Below are 21,732 nucleotides of genomic sequence, written 5' to 3' on the forward strand. Positions count from 1 at the left end.
TATAAATTTTATCAAATTTTAGACAATAACATCTTCTCAGGTCATACAACATACATTCCTCTATCCTGCCGGTCGTCCTGCCTGTAAATTTACGAGTGAGTTCCCGATAGAACCTGTGGCAAAACTGTGTAGGTATAAACAAGCATACCCACATTTTGGGACTAAATGAGAGCCTTAAAAATAGAATGCAAATTTGCTGAAAATTTTAAAAATGTTTAACTAGGAAATTGTGGTAAATTTAAAGTGAATACTGTTTTCCAGTGTTTTTCTGACTTCTAACAGTGGTCATATCTCCATTGCAACTTCTCACAATACATATGGAAAATTTTTAAGAAACAAATTTGAACTTCAGACTTGAAATTGATACTTAACGTTTGCAATACCCTATTCTCTGTTTCAGCTTCTACCTGCTAGAATTGTGTGTGACATCTGATGAAAGTATATGGGACATGTGATCCTGAAGGCGGCAAACAGTTGCGAATTCTTTGTCTCAGAGTTTGTGAACCAACCAATACACACATACACAAGCTCTCTCTGATTTTCAGTCGATCTGAAACACACGTCAGCTGGTTTCTTTTGTGTCGTTCCTGTTAATTGTCTCAATCGTCAGCCGTAGCAGCAACAACGATATAGCTTTGAATTTGTGAAAACACTTCTGAAAACACTTCCTAGTCTCTCGAAGAACGGCGATCAGAAATCTTCCAGTGATGTCTGCTGACACATACAAACACAATTCAATCGAATCCACGGAAAAAGAAGAAAAACTTGAAAAACAAGGAAACTTGTGTAGTTGACACCTTATTACGCAAGTGTCTCGGCCTACTAAATAATTCATTTTGGGACATGGATATATAGTTGAAATGCGCTACGAACGGAGCCGAAAAGGTATAAGAAAAAACAAACAATAGTTCTGAAGCACTTTAAGTATCGATGATTGATCACTGTTAAGAAGTTTAGAGTCAACACATGACATTTACAGAGGCGGAAGTATGGGTTGAAAATATCTTGCACTGTAGTTCATTATTTTTGGAAATAATGTATTCATTTGAAGTCATTAGAAATTATTAAAACGGGAACATGACATCCCCATGGGCCCTTGATTTCTAAATATACCGAATGATTCCGAAAGAAAAATCTAAGGTTCGAAAACTTTTTCCCGTTTAAGTTTGAAATCGCGAGTTTTAATTGTGAACCTGTGGAAAATTTCAAATAGAGCAAGTATCTTGGTACCGCAACAGACAGTGTTTCACTCACCTCAAATTAATTCAAATTTCTTTCGATTGCCTTAATCTTCTTGAACCGAAACCACATGGACTGAAATTTTAAGACAAACTATGAATTTTTTTTTGCTAAAACTTAAACTTCGATTGTAAAAATGTTAACTTGCGATGTCAGGCCAACTTATTTGATTATCTTCACATATTCTCTTCGCGTACTCAAATCGGGGGTTTAGATTCTAGTCTCATAAAAAGATCTCCCCAGTTTTAGCTCTTCTCTTTTACTGTCTTTTAAGAGTGAATAAAATCGTATTGTTTCCTATTAGTCTTGCACCCTCTTTCTCGAAAAACCGTTGTTTTCCACCTGTTCCTTTCTTCGTTTGATCACAATTTGAGAACTCCTGATAAAGAACATGCGATCAGATCTGATTGTTCTCAAGTAGTTGTTAGTGTTCACAAATACATTCTACCAATTTACTTTGAGTCTTTTCCAGGAATATGACCGCCAAATATAAGTGTTCTGTTCTGTGATTGTGATTAAAAAAACATGCATAGTTATTTTTGATGTGCTTCAGGAAAAAGTAGATTATGGGCAACGAATACTAATTTTAAAATCCCACTGAACGCAAATCTTGAAAACAAGAAACACTTTCGGATTCTTCGATTTCCCTTTTTTCTGGAAATTGTTTGGCTTGTTTCAAAACACGATTAGAATGAAACAATGCAACCTAATGACGTTGATCATTGTACTCATTCTCAGGAATTGTTCAGCACTTCCGTTGTTATTTAGAAAACTTACAAATACACGTCATTCACAAGCAAGTGCATTTGCAATTTAGCATAGAGTTCGGAAAAATATAAAATGTTGGTGATTATTCAAAATAAATTTTGAAAAATTAAACAAGAAGTTTTAAATTTGATTAAAAATAAGTCCACGGTTGAACATGCTTTTACATAGCACCCATATATTCGAAAATGGTACAACTGATTGGAAACGCGTGTAGCCCTGGTTGAGTTACAATAAAAAAGCGATAAATGTGTATGAAATTGCGAGTTTAAATAAATTTCTTTAAAAAATTATGAGTGCAGCGCACTCAGACTGTCCCAACTCGAATTGACATCTGGAAATTGTGGCACTAGGTGTTTTCAGCGCAAAACTCTAATGACGTCCAACTCTCAGAACGAGCGCCACGGCTAGCAGAAGTCAAACTAAGTAATCATATTCGGCTTCTAAATTTGGATGGATCCCAAAACCAAAGAGGACGGAAAATAGAACTACAGTGAAACACATATCTGCAGCCTTCAATTTATGCATCTCGATGAGGCATCGTAAATCCATAGCGAGTCTATAATTGAATGCATCGCTGAATGGAGTGAATCGTAAAATATAGACCGCCAGTGCAAACCGTCAGCATTAAGTGGTCTGAATGGTTTTCTTATACAGAATTATAGCTGAAAATCCCTTGCTCCTCAAGTAGTTTCAGAAAAAAAGATTAAAGTATATGTTTGTTCTTCTTTTTAACAAAAAAAACACACATTTCAGTCCCTTGCCAATTGTCGTTGTCGTTGAGCTTTTGGGTGAAAAACATCTTTTAAAGTTGCACAACTATAATGAAACAGCTGTATTTTTTGTCTCCCTTTCCTCCTTTCTCAAGACCTCCTCAAAAATTTCCGTGTTCCATTTCCCTCGTTCTTCTTCTCTTTCCCTCATCTATTTTTTTTAGTTGGGGGCCCTTTTCTCCTTTTCTCTCGAAACTCAATTTCAGACGTGTTTCTCGTACTATTTGGCACGACATCCTCCCTCAACTCAACTGTTCTTCTCTTCTCCTTCTTCTTTGCAACACATGGATGTTTTCAACATTCATCCAGAAAAAAGTTTCTCCAATCTGTCCATGTCACTCAACATTTCCCTCTATCGTCCTCTTCGTCGTGTTTTTCAGCTTGTGCTCTTCAGATGTGCTTGAAATGTTTTGCGTTCTTCTTTTGCGTTCAACGTTTAACGAAGAAAAACATTTGCGGATGAGAAAAGAGAAGAAGGAAAAGTTGTATCTGTTTTCCGTATGTTTTCAGAAGTTTCAGATTTCTCTACTTTCAGAGATCTTTGGTGAAGAAGGACGAATTTTAGAAAAATTGGGTTTTGGGGTTAGAAGAACTGGAGAATGAAGTGATGACAAATTACAAAAATGACCGAATCACACTACAAACCCATTTTTTGGGAAAAAAAATTATAGTTTTACTTTTTCTCCTTAAAAAATGAGCACGGTCTTACTGGCCAGCGTTCAGTCGTAGGTGCCTGTCTACTCAGGCGCGCGGAAAGTGCAAATTCAAGCATTTTTTCCAATTTGATGAACAAGAAATTTGAAAATGCTCATATGAACTTGGGCCGTAAGTTGTCTACTTGGAAAGCTTGGCTTTTGTATTGTTGGGAAAAAATCTGACTATAAATTTGAGAAAAAAAAAGTTGTCCTGAAAGTTCTTCCTACATGCTTGTGGAAAACCCCGAAAAATGTGTTCAATGGTTTCTTTTGGGTATGTGTTTTCTGAAAGTATCAACAAGTATTCGTTTATTTGATCACCTTCACCACTTCCGCATTGAGCTTCACTACCTTCCAGTCATCTCTGTTCCACAAACATATTCCTATGTATTTATGTGATTATATTATTTTCAACAAAACAGATCTATATCAAGATATTATCATTATTCTAAAACGAATAAGATCTGTTGTTGGGATTCTGTAAAGATCTATATTCAGGAAAACGAGTCAAAACGTAGAACAGATTGATTTCGGTTCTCACAATTGTCCCTTCGGTCATCCTCATATTTATGTTCTGACAGCTCACGCGTTCCAGAATAAATTTCGTTCACAATTATTATTATTTTATATTGTTTTGAATGAACAATATATTTTGCCACTGGCAAATTTCTGAATGAAGGAACACTGAAAACGACGTTTGGATGCAGACGCCTACATCGAATGCTAATTGCTATTATTCGGCTCTCTCTCTCTCTCAAAAACCTTCTTCTGCTGAATGATCGCTACGAAGCGAACAATGCGGAATTTGAGATTCTCGGATGTTTTTTTTGTGACCAGACATTCATTATTTTAAATTCCAAAGATGTTCCAACCTGTGGATTCGTAGAATGTTGTGACGGACACATCTCAAAGATCTTGAATATCTTACATCTTGAAACGAAGCTAATCGCCATGTTTTCAGATTTTAGATGTTCCAGAAAATTCGAATGAAAGTTAATCCAACTACCAACTGTTCAAAATTTCAATGACATTTTTTCACGGACAATCCCCTCCAAAAATTTCCAATGAATGTTTTGACATAAACGTCACATTGTCTGTTTTTGGCAGATGGTAAACCAAGCAACGTCACCAAGAAATGTGCTCGGTAATCCAGCAATTATTGAAAGTGTCAACATTGAAATCTTCGCAATTCTCATGATCCATAAGAGGACAGTAAGAATAAGCTGAAACAGGAAAACACCAGACACGAGAAGTCTTGTGATTCACAGAATTAGACGGTTTAAAAGTGTTTGCAGAATCTCACGCCTAGACAAAATTCTGGTAAACTCTGATATGCAAAATTGTTTTCAACACAAACATACACTGATCAAGAAACATTGAATCATTTTCAAGTCGTTCCCGTTAGCCATTTGCGAGCAAGTCCTGAAAATTTGAAACAACTAAACATTACTTGTTGTTGCCTTTCAAAAAAGTTTTCCATGGCTTCTCAAACTAATGGCTCCTGGAATGCACTCTTCGTAGTTCCAAGTATGAACTTTCTTGAAATACAGAAACAGATGACTTGCAAAGTTCATGAACACAATTTTAGATGGATTCAACAATGTTTACATTATTTTTGAATGATACTGTATCTTACCTCAACTAGTAGCTCCGGCACAGTTATCAGGAATAATTAATTAATCTTCATGTACGTTTATCGTGAAACATTAGACTTCCCTAACAACAAGTAAAGCCTTGAAAGATATTTAAAGACTATACTGTTTTTCTTCACAAATTTTTAATTGAATCCTTTTTTTAACATTGCACTTAAGTTCTTGAATATTTCTCTAAAATCCAGTTCATTGTGTTTTGATTTCTAGTGATTCTTGTTCCATCCTACAAAGTGTTCATCTTCTTTCAAGAGTTATGCTCACAAAGTCAGAACACAAATCTTGTACGAGATAAAAAACAAGTTAACAAACTGATAGGGGGAAAATTGTTTCCTCGTCACTCTAATCGTTCCGAATCCTTGCATTACCGTTGATTGAATCAGTCATTCGTTTTTTCCTTCCTTTGCAACAACAAGGTATAGTTGAAAAATTGAGCACAGGAAATACGGGGTTCTGGGGGCGGAGTCAGGCACACATCGAGAACCAATAGAATGTATGCTGAAAGTATTGTACATATATCGCCGCGTAAATGGATAAGTATTGAGAACGGAGAAGGAAGTGAAGAGAACAAGAAGTATTCGAAGACGGCGACGATGTCTCGAAAACAAGAATTAAGTGGCGAGATTTCCTAGAATTTCCTCTTTCTTCGCTCTTTTTTCATACACGAACATATATATCCACTTGCTCTCTCGCTTTCAGCAACCACCCAGGATCTTGATGAAAACAACACATAACTCGAGGAAAAGCATTCAGATAACAAGTGTTGAAAACTGAAAAAAGTAACAATACATAAATACTAGGAACAAAGTTACGTGCACTTTCAACTCGTAAGTACATATTGATTGTTTGAAAAAGGGATACTGTACCTGTGTTTGATGAAAAAGATCTAAAGTAATACTGTTTGACACATTAATGTTTCATAGTCTTTTTGAAGCTTACATGATCAGTTCTGCCGATGTTTCCGACTTCTCAATCAAGCTGTTCAAAATCTAATGCCCTACGTCTTGCCTAGAAAATATTTATGATTAATCATGAAACCTGAAACATGAACTTATTAAATGACGAATAACAAATCCTAGAATCCCCTCTCAACATCCCCCATGTTCGTATATACATAATAGGAACGAATTGTTGAGTCATTCATTCCGGGTCACTAACAATCTTCGGTGTGAAATTGCAGCTTTGTGCTGCCACGATTTCTTCCTGGTCGTTTCACGTTCTAAATTTCTGAATCTGAATCACACAGTTGTTTGGGATAGAGTGAGTAGTGTATGTCTCAAAAGTAATTGCAGTCTGTCACTGGGAGCAGCCTATTGTTTTCTTTTTTCACAAGTTTTCTTTTCTTTCCGAACAATCTTCACATGTGACGTTTAGAGCACACTTGACAGGTTTCTGATCTGATAATTCACAATTTATTTTTCACAATTTTTCTTTGCTGAATTATTCATACATACAATATATAAGGAGAAGATGGGAAATGACGCATTCTGTTAAGAACTCCGGCTGGTTTGGCAGAAGGACAAGGATGGGTTGGGGAAAGAAAGTGTTGTTTGTTTGAATACTACATAAGATATGTGGAAAACTGAATTGAAAAGTGGGTGGAAGAATCGAAGATTGAAAGAATATTCTAAAATACAATAAAAAGAAACGGCCAAAAAATAACAGCCAAATATTCACAGACACGGGGAATCCAGGACACAAATAAATAAGTTTTCGGTATTGGGAAAAACTGAAACACTGGGATAATTAGTAGTTGCTATGGAGATGGTGTGGATGGAGGTGGTGAAAGATGGGATGAAGGAAAGGATGCACAGGAGGTCGACTTGGAAAGGAAGGAAGAGGTAGATAGATTGTATAAGAAGAGGTGTATGGTATTGGGGAGAGATGAATGTCATGAGGTAGACATACTATGAGAATAGAAAAGGTCCACAAGGCAAATCACAATGTGCTGAATAATCACAATCGAGGGTAAGATGAAGTGGTGGGTGGAAACGTGGATAGTTTGAGAGGACGAAAGCGCGGGACAGACAAAAAATGGGATAGTCCTCGAATTGTACAGCAAAAATAAATGTTTAAAAGATGAAAACACTGAAACCAAATCAAACTGTAATGACATCAATAATACTGTTTGAATTGAGACCATCTGAATCTTCATCTCCACTCTCATCATCTTTTGATGGACTTGAAGACATTGACATGCTTGCCTCTTCGAGCATTCTGTACTGATCAAGGATTGTCTTGAGAAGGGCGGCTGCATCGGCATTGCATCCGAGGTTTAGCAGAGAAGCTTCTGCACTGGGATCCCTGATGTTTAAGAGGGGGAATCCTGACAATCTAAGTGGTAGAGAGGTCATCAGTGGAGATGTTGAGGCGATTGATGAAGGAATGCTTGACGTGGGCGTTTGTGTCGTTGGTGAGCAATCAGCTGATGTTGGCATGAACATTGGAATTGATGGCGTGAATGGCATTGATGGGCTACAGGACGAAGCATCCGATGATGTAGGAGATGATAGCAATGGCTGTGGAGATGTGTTGATAGAACCATCTGAGAATATAAGAGTTTACTCTTTGTTGAGATCAAAACTGGACTTACAAAGCAATGAGTTCAATGCATTGAGACTGATTTGATTGCTTGGAAACATAGTTGATGTGATACTATTTTTGGCGAAAGTCAGCAATGTATCCTTTCTTTGGCGGCGACGAATCTTGATTTGATCTGCCATGAGCTTCTGGCGTTCGGATACAACAGCACACTGAAAGTATTGGAGTTTGAATTTATTGTTTCTGCTTATTATTTTGTTTTGACTACTGATTATGAGTACAATTTTGAGAACAATTTCTAAATACAATATTTCCTTTAAAAAAAAGTGCATGAAATAAAGTAATGTCTAGATCAGTACAATTAAATTTTTTTTGCCGACTTTACACATGCTTCCTTCCTCACTTATCTCAGTGACGCTAGAAGAAAAACAACCAAAAACTTCTGAGACGTCTGAAGAAGAGGGAACATGTGAGAGCGGGAGAGGTCATCACACACAATCTAATCCTCGTTTCTCATCGAGAGAGAGAGGACCCCTAGCTTCAAATGTCGAAAACATCAAAAAGTGTTTATGTTCCGTGAATGTCAAGCAGACGATGGCTGATCAAACTTAGAGTTACATGTTGAATGTACACATTGGTACAGTGTTTCCGGGACTTCATGTTTCTGGAATTGGAAACATACTACAGTAAGACCTGGACCCTATTGTGCACATATGTAGATATTGTTACAAGCTATTTTGTTACAGTCTTAGGTACATCACTGAAAGCACTTTAGAACAATGTTCAAATTCTGAAATACCGAATCGACTTAACAATTACCTAACTTTCTATATCAGAAAACAAGGAAAATGTGCGAAGATTATTTGGTGTTCTTTGTATGGCCTTCTGGATAATTTGCCATGTACTTTTTGTTTTTCTCGCCTTCTTCTTTTGCCGGCTCATAGAGAGCCAAAGTCTTGATGACGGTTCTAGATTCAAACACCTTTTCGAGAAGTTGTGTATGTGTGGTATTGAATTCAGACGGTGCATAAATGCTCCAATTAAGAAGCATGTTCAAAACATGATACTTTGTTCGAATTGAACAGCTGAGGTTTTCTGTGATATTATTCAAGAAATAAACGAATGGTATAGGGAAGTACATAATCAGCTGTTGAAAAGTCTTGTTTTTGTTGAAATAGTAAAGTGAAAAGAAAAATTTCCAGAAATAAAAAATTTAACTTTAGAGAAAACGGAGACGTACATGCGATAAACAATTTAGTGTTGAAAATCAGGCTGACGGCTTCTAATGAATCAAGTTTCCTGGACAATTTTTTTTCTGTTTACTCATTTGGAACGGAAAAAGTTGGCAAAAATGTTGATGATTCGTATATTTTTCTCCTACATTTCATAGCATAAACCTTCTGTTCTTCTAGCAAATGGTCAGCTGAGCAACAAAACATGCTTGCAATTTACGAGTTCTCTCCGTGGCCTCCCCTACACACTTTTTCATGTGTGTTTCTTTTTTTCTTCTAATCCTGGTCAGAGAGCATAGAGAACACGCGTCTAGTAGACACGTCTAAAAAGTTTCAGGATTTGACACAAAGATCGCTAAATGTTCTGAGTCATTGATGGCTGGAATGTTGGAGTTTCTGGCTCACGTATGTTTTTTTCAACGATGATTAATATAAGTGAACACCGCTGAATAAGACAGCTGTCTGCTGAGCATTGAGCATATAATTTCAATGTTTCAAAATCAAATTATCTCAAGTCGTGTTGCGTATATGTCTGGCTTGTCACCACTGATCCACACCGACGTTTCACTCGAAATTACTGGTTTTCAAGTGTCTCTATAGTGTCTAATTACATACTAAAAATTTGCGTTTTTGGAGTTTTTGAAACCAAAAAGTTGACTGATGTTCACTTGTTCAAATAAAATAATTTCGAAACTCTCTTCCAATAAAACATTTTCCTAGATCTCAAAACTTCCTCATCAGTAGTGTTGCTCTTTGTATAAGTAGCAGATTGTGCAAAAGAGCACATACACTCTTTCCTCTTCCCTTCGTCTAGTAGAAGAAACATCTCATTAGTTTTAATAAGTGAAACATGCGACTATACATCTCATGTCCAAATCTAAAATCCCGTGAGCTTGTTTCAAAACAATCTAGAAGCTGGACGACAACGGATGGATAAAGATTGATGATTCAAAATCCTAGATTTCCAGAATAAAATGAACAAAAAAAGGAAAACGGTGTTTTCTACTACCACCCCCATCTACACCAGTTCAGAATTACGAAAACACTATTCTCAAATTACACTTCCCTACTCATTTCTGCTTCTTCTACTATTCAAGAGAAACTCTAGAGGATCGCTTGTTAGAAAATACACATACCTTTGCACACGGGCACTCGCGGAATGGGCAACTTCTGAAATTTTTGCAAAGTTATATTAGGATTTCGGGGAATAGTATACGCACCTTTTGTGTCCCTTCAGGCGTGATTTACGACCATGCTGACCGCACTTTTGACAGTTTGGAACACGTTCTGAAATATTGATATGATGAAAATCTGTTTTTTTTCAGATATTTAGGTTAGTATACTTGAATATGATGGATTCTCTGGCTCCAGTACAGATTTGATTGCTGACAGTGACAATTCGAATGGCTTAGTAAGCGCAGAAGGGTAGAGACCGATTTGTGTCATAGCTGAGGATGGTATATTTTGCAAAGTTTGGAAAAGGTAGAAGAGAGAGCAAAAAGAGTTTAAGAAAAATAAAGTAAAAGAAACTGGAAAATGGGGAGAGGGACCCACAATGAGCTCCTCGCAATGAACGGACGAACGTGAGTGCTGGAGGAGGTTGTTTTTCGAAATAGCGTCGCGGGGAGGTCTCTCACTCTGTTTCTCCTCCCCCTTTTGCTTCTCTCATATCCTACTAGGCCACGCCCACTTTATACTATTTTGAATGTTTTGATCTTTATTTGTCGGCTAGTGTGCATGTCTCGTATAATTCAACACTCTTTTCATTTTCAACAAGAGCTGAAAATGGGCGGAGTCGGTGGATTGAAGAAGTTAAGAGCTAGACGTGGCAGGTAGACAAGGAAAGTCGGAAGAAAAAAACCACCGAAGAGATCCTAGATCAGTTTGTAGCAAAATAATAGAAGATTGGAGGATTAACTCAGTCTGGAGCTTGATAAGCAAACCTCATAAGTTTCATCAATTCAGTTACAATTTCATACACAGTGGCCTGGAAAAATAAGCTTGAACCTATAAGCATGAGCCTAAAATAAACTGTTAATTTTGGGCCATAATTAATAATTGTTAAACGAAGGAATTTCAGACAGAATTTCAAAAATTGGAATGCACTACCGCAATGAAACGGAAACCGCAATGAAACTTGAAACGGAACTCGTGTCTATCTACTTTTTCATTTCTAAAACTTGATATAAATAGAACGTTCAAGAAAGAAAGTGTTGTTATTCTAAAACCAAGAATAATTTTCTTAGACATTTCTTGGGTGCCCTTTAAAATCAAAACAACTGGATATTCGAGTTGTATATATTCTTAAATAAGAGATCAAGAGAGTAGTACTGTAGAATGTACTTGCCATACGGATTAGGGGGTGCGAGGCGGCTTGAATATCATGTTTTTGGATTTGACAGATTGCTAACATCGCCAGACATTTAACTATATATGTTGGTTGATAAGAATACTTGTAAATTCAAAGAAATCTGAGAAAATTGTCAACTTGTGGTATGTGTGTAGATGTGATAAGAACACCTTTCAGAGCAGACGCCTGATCTTGATTCGCAGTAGACTTCTTTATGGGCATACTTGAAATTTTGTGTGCAGTTTATTATGTAATAATCGGATTGTCTACATAAAAGCGGATTGTTTAAGAGTTTCTGAAACTCGTGATTCAATCATGACTTTGGGATTAATAATGAACCTCGAAGGTTATGGTCTGAACTTTACAGCTTGAAGTGGTTACTGGGATTACAGAAAACATTTTAAATTAGAGATAAGAATCAAAATTACTTCATATGAAGTATTGAAGTGAGCTTATGCAGTTTGTTTCACCTTGAAGTTCAACAAAAACTACAATTAAAAAATCATTTTCATTTCGCTTTAGTCATAATTGTTCTTACATTGAAAGTAAAATATACTGTAAAAAAGTAAAATGGAATCAAAAAGAGGACTGTAAATTTTCGTTTTCAAAAATATCAGGGATATCATTTTTATTTTTATTTAACTTTACGTAGACATTCTTCAATTCAATTAATTTTAATTTTTAATATTCCACTTTCAAATAAATCTTGCACGTTTTAATCTACTTTCAAACGTCAGAAACTTAATTGAAAGTGTTCCGAAAAGAAGACCTAAACCCACCATTGACTAATAACATTCTGAAATGAAGTTGTCCATGTTATTTTATTACTTTGTTAACATATTTTTCTTGCGAAACCCGTTGAAATTCAGTGTCTCAGCCAATGGTTTCCGTTTCAAAACTTCCGCGAACACCTTGAGTCAATTATTTTTGACAGTGATTCTAATCCATCAAAAAATTCGAGAATCTATTAAATTCAAACAAACGTCACTTGAAAGAAAAAAGGCTTTCTTGTTGCCTTTTTCATTCTGTTTGACGGACCGAACGTTCGATACAGCAGAACACATTTGTATTGTCTTCTCATAATCCATCTATATGAAAAAATGCAATGTCTAGATGAAAAATATCTATCTGGGCGACGATAGATATTTTCTGGAAAAGTTGAGACTTTTTCCTCTTTTCTTTTTCCGATTTCTTTCACATCCAACTTTATTATGATGATTATATATGAACATTATATTATTCATATATTGTATGACCAAACAATTGAAAAGAAAAAGTTTTCTATTTTCTTTACTGCTACGATTGCCACGGCAAACAATATTGAAATCTAAAATCCTGAGAGCATTCAATTCCAGATTTGTTTTTCACTGCAAGAAGACGAAACAGGAGGAAAAGAAGAAGAAGGACGTGGTGCTCGCTGCTCAACGGAACACAAAAAGTTGACAAGTTTCCAAAGTGTTTTTCGAAACATGCAGACTACCAGAAAAAGGAGAACTAGGAGAAGGAAAAACCGAGTTTAGTAGTATACACAGGAAGCGGATTTGGCACCAAAAACTTGTCAAACATGTTTTCCATGTTCGGTAGTTTGAAGCCTCAGGCTCTTTTGTTATGAGTTGAAGGACGGAGGTTTCGAATGCTGAAAATGTGAATGAATAGGGATGGCTATTCACGAAAAACGCTAGTTTTTGACACTGACTTTTGAATGACGACCACCACAATATGTATCCATTCTTCAAGAAACAAAAGGTTGTTAAACTTTCTGGTGTCAGTAGGGAGAAACTGTGGGCTGAAGACCTTTTCAAAGAAGGCTGCTTGGAAAAATGTGCATTCAGACTAACTAAAACTCCCTCAATTACATTATGTCTTGCAAAAAATTTAGCAAAAAGTTTAGCAAAAAAATCAGATCTGGTTCCGAAAACCAGTAGAAATATGAAATAAACAATTTTTGCTCAAATATTATACTACATGACAGTTTTTTGTTTAAAGATTAAAAAAAAACTTTTAAACATGGGAAAATGCTGTTACGTGGGAATTCGCCACAATTGCGTCAGTAATTCTCGTGCGAACCAAGTGTGACGGTCCCACGAATGTTTCAAGATACATAGATGTATTGGGATATTGGGAGCAAATTAACGTCACAAATTGTTTCATACCAAAGCCTAATTTTTCTAGGTTTTTACTCAATACATAACTACATAACCTAAGTCTGGGTGATACAGCTAACAATTCCGGAGTAACATTTCTACCGTACCCTAATATGCCTGAACTACAACTAGTACGAACGTTGGATCTAAAGTGTAAGTAGCCACTGATCTAAAGTGTAAGTAGTCCGTTACTCATTTCAAGAAGTGAACATGCGGAAATGATCCATTTAGGTTTTAGGGTTAGCAAACCGGACATTTGGTTCATAAAAAAAGGTGATTTTTCGAGTTTCACGTGTTTCCCGTGTTGTAAAAAGTCAAAAATTATGGAAACCCATAACAGAATTATTGAAACGCCCCTGCAACACCGAATAAAACAGACACCGGATTCGTCAGAACTCAGAAATACCGGACGTAAGGTTTAGTCCGGTTTGCCAGCCCTATTAATTTTGAACAAAGCCTTAAACTTCATCCTTTTGTAGATGATTTGCTGTGGATGATCGTCCCTAACAGTTTTAAATTGCTTTCAAATTTTGTAGAAAACTGTACTGGGAATCTTGAACCTTTTCATTTGAACATCCAAGTTCTCTCATCATTGCGTTTGATCAACGGGATATGAGACCATAAGATTACTGATTCCCCACATGCAACATTTTCACAAACAATAAGCCAACATCATATGTCTCCTGCTTGTACTTTGCTGTACTTTGCTCATTTCGCAAACTAATCCAGGCGCAAAGTAGGGATTAAACTGAAGCAACTTTATATCATAAGATTATGTTTAGGTTAATTGTTTCAGATGAGATGGATTACGCTATAAGGACATCTTATGTCATGTCTATACAAATGTGTATAGTTGATTTCAAATAATGCAGTGATGAAATAAATATATATCTATACACTTTTCTCTTGATGAGATTTTGATTCAATTCGACATTGAAAAACAAAAATACACCGAAATACATCTCGAATTGAGGGTTCATATTTATTGTTTTTGGACTGGTCAAACAGAGATGGTGCTACCAGGTACACACGTTCCATAGTTCCGTTTTGGGAATATTTTTAAGCAAATACCTACACAGATAATGTTATTATTGTTCAATTAAGAGACATAGGATGCTGACCATAATGAATAATCGTGAAAGCGCCAAGGGAAAATTGAAACACGGTACTGACTGGTACCGGTCGTTCTCACGGTTCCCAACGGAATGTTCGAGTTGACCATATTCCGAACAAATTTTAAATTTTTTGTGAGCATCAACAATAAACAACTTTGAATTAGTGAGGTGCTCCAAAAATTTATGTGATGGAAATGTATTTGGGAAGAGAGAGAGAAATAGGGAGAATGAACAGGAAACATTTGACATTAAAAACGAGATTCGGATTTAAAAAAAGTAAAAATGCATTTTGAACAGAAGTGACAGAAAAAGGGAGAACATTCATGGATGCTGAAATTTTGAAAAGAAAATGATACTCGGCAAATTGAGTTTTCAGAAAATAGTCTCAAAAACTGTAATAGTCCAATTTGAAGTTCAGTTTTCAACAATTTGATGTTTTAAGTTCGATCAAAAGAGTTTTTATACTTTAAAAACCGAACGAATCTAATTGCTTAAAACACTGTGAAAACAGTTCAAAAAATCATGCCTTCAAGGCGACCTACACCTGCCTCGTGCCTATTTGTGTGCCTATAGATCAAAGCTCCCAAGAACTTTGTTTTCATTTTTTTAATGGAATTTCTAGCAAATACGGTAAGTGATTGACAAGATCGGAGTTGAACTCAATAATTTTTTACCCACTCTATATTGTAGGAGACAACTTTTTCTGTTTTTCGATAGCTCGTAGAAGTGTCCAATTTAATAGAATTTAGAATTATATTTCAAATTCTTATTAAATTGTTTATATCTATAAACCACAACAGAATCAAGAATACAATTTTGTAGTACTCCAAGAAAATCGGCGGAATTAAGAATCAAACTTCTACCCCTTGTAAGCCTTTTCAGACTTTTCATGTCTACCAAAACTGCTACAAACTCCTAGAATCCATAGAATGCCAGAAATCTCGACAAACATTTATCAGAATGTACGAAATGTCTGTTGAAACTCGATTAGGACACATTTCCAGAGTAGGCGCTTTTTCTCCTCTAGCAGAAATCACCAAGACTTCTATCATACATACACACACGCAACTACTAAATACAAAAACAACAACAATTGGAGCCCCGTTGCCCAAGAACATAAGGAATTTGTATATAATGTTAGAAGAAGGAGATTGAGATAAACAACACAGACGCAGACATTATTTTTCTTGTAAGAAACTTTTGAAAATAATTGTGTCATATTACTGCAACGGGCCTAGACTTATTGTGAGAGGGGGAGGGGGGAGGGGGTCAATGAGCTTTTGAGTCTGAAATATGAGGGTGTCACTTTCTCCTGTGAAGAAGGGAATGATGTCATCTGAAACTCAGAGGAAACTCCCCGTGATTCTGCTTTTCTTCCCACACACACATTCAATGTTTCCAGTGAACAACTTGTTCGGTAAAGTACATAAAAACAGCAACAGCTAGGTTCTTGGATTCACACGTGTGTTTTCAAAATAGTTGAGTACTTTTGATTGGATTTTGGCTGATACTTTCTGATGTGTCAGGTGGTTATGAACAAAGCATGTTTATAAGATCTGTAAACTTCTAGTCGTTGCTGGAATAACTATTCATGCCTCCATGAAATGTTTACAAGTTTCCAGTGTTTTTCAATACTGCAGATTATGAAAGCGTTAGCGGCTGGAGACAACTAGGAAGAAACTTTTTAAAAGCTTAAGCTGTGTTGTGTAAAGTGTTGAAATATGGGATTTCAATATCTTCAAAGTTGTTAATATTTGAATAATTGTGAAATTTCAAATGTAAGAAGACTTGGAGTCAAATTTTTAAAAAAGTATTAAAGATTTATAAATTTGCTCTAATTGGATTAGTACTTCGTAAAGTGAGGGAGTTTTTTTTTGAATTTTAGCAAGTTTTGAGATTTTTGGCAATTTTATGGAGAATGCAATTCTTATTGAAGATAGTCTGAAACTACAGGTGTGTCTATCTCCAATCCATAAATCTAAAGAGTTCACGCCAAATTTTAGACAAAAATGCCTGACGCCTGCCAACGTGCCTGCTTACCATTGGAAGTTTATCTTAAATTAAGTTATGTTTTTCTTTACAAATGCTTACATTTCAGATGTTATGATGTCTAATACCAGCGCTGATTTTCACGATACACTCCCGAAAAAGTAATAAAAATTTCTCGAAGATTACTTTTTTCTTCTTCAGCTACCGCCAAACAATAAACATATATTTTCTTTGAAAACTTGCTAAATATATTCCGTTCGGTCTCATTCTCTAACACCTTATTTTCCAGTAGTGATGTCTCATGCAGAAATATCGAGTTGCTCGACAACAAACAAACAAACATTACTTTACTTTTCGCAACGTCGCAAAAAAACAGCCAGCAGGCTAATTTGAGATTACAAAAATGCACATCTTAGTGTCTGAAAGAAAGCAAAGCGAGATTCGATCTATTTTCTAAGCAGTAGATACATTTCCATTTTCAAACTCTCTACGAAAAAAAGTCGCACACATATGTAGTAATAATAATAATAATAATAATAATTGTTGTTGTTGTTATTTACATTTTCTACATCTCTACTAGAGCCCAAGTTAATGTAGTGTCAAAACGTTTCGAGCAACAAACAATTCTCGAACTCTTTTTCGTTCTTTTTCCTTTTTTCAGGCAAAGCAGCTCTATTTGTTGTCCATCCGTCCAAATTGAATACTTCAAAAAACGAGAGTTATTTTTTGCACAAAGTGCCACTTCGTAAACAAAAATGAGTGTGACGAACAAATCAACTATATAGTTTCACACTTGGCTGGAATGTTTCCCATTGTTTCCAGGAAAAAAGAGAGCAAGGGAGAGAGTTCTCTGTGCATATATGCAACTATTATGACTTTGTCCATTCTTTTCAAGAATTGAGTAACCATCAGACTTGCTAACTGTTGTTTTCTTGCATCAAAAACCGGAACTAAATTGGAAATGATTTTTGCAGCCGGAACACACCCGATCTGTGAGCTATCAATGGCTAAATACCAGACAGCGACAAACTGCATTGTTAAAACTAGACGTATGTATTTATGAAAAATACAAGTTAATGTGAAATCGTGAAAACAAACTAAAACCTTTTTTGTAAAACACCTGCAGTTTTACAAACAAACATCATATGAAAAATTAAATTAAATAACTAAATTTAGGAAAGGAGTTCTCCATAACTTGAAAATTTTGAAACAATATTGGCAGTTCTATAATCAAAACCAACATAAATTATTCATGCAAAAAAATAATTCTACCAGGAGGGTATGAAAATGTCTGCTTACCTCCAAGATGGCCTACGAATGATCTTTTTCTACAAGCTTACCCCCAAATGCTCGAATTTACAGATTCAAAAAACTCAATTTCAGAACTCGGACAAAGATAAAGAGAATAAGCAAGAGAGAAAGTTTCATGTTATCTAAAAGAAGTTCAACAAATATCATAATTCTTTGTGTCGGCATTCTGTTTTTTTAATGCAAAATAATGTTTACGAATGTATTTCATCCATAAAACCACTTCTGAATCACTAGTCATCTCTGACATTTTGACAAAACAGATTACCTAGTTTTCAAAACAATATAAGAAGCTGAACATGATAAATTATAACATTCCAACGTCAGACAACTTTATCATAATAGGAATTAGTTGAACAATGACTCAAGATAAATGTTGACTGTAACTAACAGTTATCAAAAAACAAAATCACCTACGAATTGGAACCATTTGAAATTCAAAAGTAGTGGATGTTTAGGAAAAATAACAAAAACAAGGAATGAATCAAATAAGTTTGCGTAGGAAGCATTGGAAGTAAATCAAGTATCTAGTTTCAAATAAGTTTATTTTAAATATATCATATGTTTCTGATTACAAGAGTGCAAACTATTCGACTTATTAAATAATCAAAATATGATAATGAGAAACTGCATCCGAGTTAATTTGTGATCAGATATGCAACATAATTTTTTATCAAACAGTATTTAGTCTTTTGAATCTTATGAAAAATGAAAACAAAATGAAATATATCCAAACTTTTCTTAGATTTTTTCGCCTTCAAACTTAGAATGTGAATGATTTCTGGGTAAGCATTTTTATTCCAAAACACTCAGAGACTCCAGAAATAGAAGAATCGTTGTAAACACGTTTCAAAATAAACTCGTAATTCCGATTTTGCAGGTTTTGCAAGCTATATGCAGCTCTTGATTATGTCAATTTTCTCCAAATGAGAAATTTTCATAAGTTGTGTTATTTCTTTTTTCTCGAAAAAAAAACAAAATTGTTTTTGCAGTTTGCCTAATTTATGTTGTTCCTGATCGCTGAAACTCTTTCTTTTGCTGCATGCAAAAGCATTAACGCACGCATATTCGCGTTCCATTCGACACCTCATGCATTCCAAATTATTTGTTTTCAAGTAAAAGCGTTTCAGGCGATGTCGTCGTCAGCAGAATAGAAAAATGTTGCTCCAACATGTTTGCCAATTACTTGGCTGGCGAAAACATTTCAGCCAGAAAAAAGGGAGAAGAAAAGAGGAGAAAACTATTTATCTTGGAAGATCAGCTCTATAAAAAGATACGAATAAAGTATAGGGTTCCAAACGAAAAGGGACCAATAGTTCGACTGCGAATTTTTTTCGTCAAGTAGTATCACTAACAACACTGGAAACATTGTCTTGAACTTTTCCGGTGTAACAGTTAATCAAAATTATTGCCGAAAATCTCAAATGCTGAGGAATTACCAAAAGTTTAGATTTAAGAAATTTGGAGCTTGAAAAACGAACATTTTCACTGAAACAAGGAACTTTTCAAGTTTATATTGATATCCAAGCATTAATTTTGACTATTGCTAAAATTACAAATACCGTATCTTTTCAACCACTACAAACAAAATTTCCAAAAAAAAAGCATAACCCTTTCAAAAAATAAATATATTTCAAGAACGAGAACCAGTTCCCAACTATACAAATTTAGATTATAAACTTTTTTTGAAATTGACCTCATTAAAAATGACCTCAAATGTGACCTCATTCGTAATTGAAAACGAAAACTCATTTTGAATAACTGAAACACTTTCAGAGAATTCTGTGAATAACAAAACACTGATTAAACTGTTGTAGGTAAACATTATAACTGCTCAAAGACCTGTTCTAGGTGTTTGGTAAATTGAAATTGCTAATAAAAAATAGTTAGGATAGCTATCAATATTTCCACAAGATGTAAAACCCAAAATTTTGTGATTTTTCGCAAAAAATTGTAGCCTTCTTAATTAAGAAAAGTTCATTTTAATATTGTTTCTTTGATACTTTGAATTATAAAAATAGAAATCTAATATCTGCTCAGAAAAACACGAGTGCAATATTAATCATGTTTTCCCCGTATAAAAACAACCAGATTCAAATGTTTCGCAAGATAATCTAAATCCTTTTGCTTTCTTGTTTTCAAATAATTTAATAGTACATTCTCATAAGCTACAAGAACTTTCACCTGACTCATATTAACATGTGATATTGAAAAACAATGCGTATGCTCACTTGCTTCACTCATTTTGATTGTATGTGTCCCGCCGAAACAAAATTGGAGTTTAGTATGTTTAAATACAATTTGAACATTTCCAATTGAGAACCGAAAATTGAAAGAAAAAGGTTTCTATAACAAAATTTGAATTAGGATAAATCAAAGTAAACGAACAAGATTCAAGAAAAAATTCATAAACACGAGTCAATCTTGATTTTAAGAAAGAACTTAACTCAAACTTTCTATCAAAGGGATTCGCTATGTCTACGCGACAAATTAAATTTGAAACAAATGTTAAAAGTAGGTAGAGTTTTGAGTATTAGGCATAGGAATATGAAACTCACAAAAATATATAAGGAAAGTACAATTAAATAAGTTACCACTCAATGCAATTTATCAGCAATGATGAAACTCTATTAACTGTGAAACTTTTTTAAAAACTATATTAAAATTAAAAATCTACTTCAAATTGACAAGTATCAACAATTTTGGAAGCCATAGGTAATTGGTAGACCATATTAGGATTTTTTTAAAAATTATCAAAACCAATAAAAACTAACCTCCTTGTTTCTTCTTGTCGTCGTCCTCGACAATAATCAACTTTGAATCATTCTCATTCTCAATATTGAACTGATTATAATTTTGAAGCCGAATATTCAAAATTCTCCGTTTTTCCACTAATCCACACTTTTCACAAGTGCAATCTGCGTATGGACACTCACACTAAAAATAAAGATAGTTTTCAGTAATCAATACTTTCAAAGATTACTTTGTGATTTTTCCTAGGCCTTGGAACATCATGGTTTAAACATCTTTGGCAATAATAAATCTTCTTCTTCTTTTGATCTGAAAACTTTTCTTGATTAATATGTAAAAATCCACCACTTACACTCCTTGAAAACAGATGTTGTGTACCTCCTAGGCACTGGATACTGTGGATACATGGAAATAGGCACGAGAACTGACTGTCGGAGTACATCAGCAACCATTCTGTATCAATTTAAGAATTTCGAAGGTTTGGAAGTTAAACGAGTAAGAGTACTGAAAATCTGTGAAGAAGATGAGGAGGGAAAGTATTGAGAAGAAGACAATGCAAATGTAGTAACATGCTGATCACTATGTCATTTCCAGTGGTTCCAGTAAAGGTGTGTCTGTCGATATATCTCGAGGCAAACGAAGACCGGGAAAAAATCACACTCTCGAACAGAATTTACTATTAAGAGAGGAGGAAGCGAGAGAGGAAGAAGAACTGGTAATTTAGTAAGTGAATGTTTCCATCCAAATGAAAGTGAGAAATGAATAAAATAATAATAGAACGTATGGATGTTTCAGCAAAAATTGATAAAGAACAAATAAAAATAAATAAAAAATCTTGTTACAAACTACAGTACCACACAATTCTTCACTTACAAGTATACAACTTTTGTAAACGTATGTCATATTTCGTCCAGTACTCTCGCATGCATATCTGGAATTCCTTAATAGTTTAGCAAATTTTTCGAGTTTTTGCAAAAAACTTGGCTTTATGCCGTTTAAAATTAGGAAAAAACTTTTCATGCATAGGCGCTGTTTGCAAAATTTCACCAATCATAATTTTGGAATTCTAGGGCATCAATCCTACAACTGTCAATCCTACAACTTTGAGCATTTACCGTAACTTTAGCTAAAAATGTAAAAGAAATTTCTCCCCTTGACAATATCCACTTTTGAGCATATTT

The 21,732-nt window shown here is 34.9% G+C and overlaps 1 protein-coding gene and 9 non-coding genes across 10 annotated transcripts; 2 read left to right on the forward strand and 8 right to left on the reverse strand.

The window, feature by feature from the left end:
- Window positions 1-2,744: 2,744 nt before the first annotated feature.
- Window positions 2,745-2,920, reverse strand: F57B1.15. The gene has a single exon (NR_069866.1). It is a non-coding gene; the product is annotated as an Unclassified non-coding RNA F57B1.15 (non-coding RNA).
- A 1,119-nt stretch (window positions 2,921-4,039) lies between these two features.
- F57B1.11 lies at window positions 4,040-4,302 on the forward strand. Its single transcript, NR_069867.1, has one exon. It is a non-coding gene; the product is annotated as an Unclassified non-coding RNA F57B1.11 (non-coding RNA).
- Window positions 4,303-6,245: 1,943 nt separating this feature from the next.
- Window positions 6,246-6,466, forward strand: F57B1.16. The gene has a single exon (NR_069868.1). It is a non-coding gene; the product is annotated as an Unclassified non-coding RNA F57B1.16 (non-coding RNA).
- A 48-nt stretch (window positions 6,467-6,514) lies between these two features.
- On the reverse strand, window positions 6,515-21,006 carry dmd-10 (Doublesex- and mab-3-related transcription factor dmd-10). The gene is made up of 7 exons (NM_001392638.1): window positions 20,904-21,006; window positions 20,784-20,860; window positions 20,575-20,737; window positions 10,115-10,181; window positions 10,031-10,064; window positions 7,715-7,874; window positions 6,515-7,666 (listed from the first exon to the last, which is right to left on the reverse strand). The coding sequence occupies exons 1-7, from the start codon at window positions 21,001-21,003 to the stop codon at window positions 7,221-7,223; spliced, it is 1,047 nt and encodes a 348-aa protein (NP_001379162.1). The 5' UTR covers window positions 21,004-21,006; the 3' UTR covers window positions 6,515-7,220.
- F57B1.13 lies at window positions 8,012-8,204 on the reverse strand. Its single transcript, NR_069869.1, has one exon. It is a non-coding gene; the product is annotated as an Unclassified non-coding RNA F57B1.13 (non-coding RNA).
- Window positions 9,713-9,837, reverse strand: C34D1.10. The gene has a single exon (NR_069870.1). It is a non-coding gene; the product is annotated as an Unclassified non-coding RNA C34D1.10 (non-coding RNA).
- On the reverse strand, window positions 10,464-10,687 carry C34D1.6. The gene has a single exon (NR_069871.1). It is a non-coding gene; the product is annotated as an Unclassified non-coding RNA C34D1.6 (non-coding RNA).
- Window positions 12,719-12,858, reverse strand: C34D1.11. Its single transcript, NR_069872.1, has one exon. It is a non-coding gene; the product is annotated as an Unclassified non-coding RNA C34D1.11 (non-coding RNA).
- Window positions 14,332-14,490, reverse strand: C34D1.9. The gene has a single exon (NR_069873.1). It is a non-coding gene; the product is annotated as an Unclassified non-coding RNA C34D1.9 (non-coding RNA).
- C34D1.8 lies at window positions 16,727-16,867 on the reverse strand. Its single transcript, NR_069874.1, has one exon. It is a non-coding gene; the product is annotated as an Unclassified non-coding RNA C34D1.8 (non-coding RNA).
- Window positions 21,007-21,732: the final 726 nt, after the last annotated feature.

Source organism: Caenorhabditis elegans, chromosome V (genome assembly GCF_000002985.6).
Source record: "Caenorhabditis elegans chromosome V".
NCBI classification, from domain to species: Eukaryota; Metazoa; Nematoda; class Chromadorea; order Rhabditida; family Rhabditidae; genus Caenorhabditis; species Caenorhabditis elegans.

Coding starts and splice junctions, on each gene's coding strand:
- dmd-10 (NM_001392638.1), bottom strand. CDS start 21,003: ATGGTTGCTGATGTACTCCGACAGTCAGTTCTCGTGCCTATTTCCATG. Junction 20,738..20,783: donor GGCCTAGGAAAAATCACAAA/GTAATCTTTGAA, acceptor CTTTATTTTTAG/TGTGAGTGTCCATACGCAGA. Junction 10,182..20,574: donor CGACAAGAAGAAACAAGGAG/GTTAGTTTTTAT, acceptor TCAATATTTCAG/AACGTGTTCCAAACTGTCAA.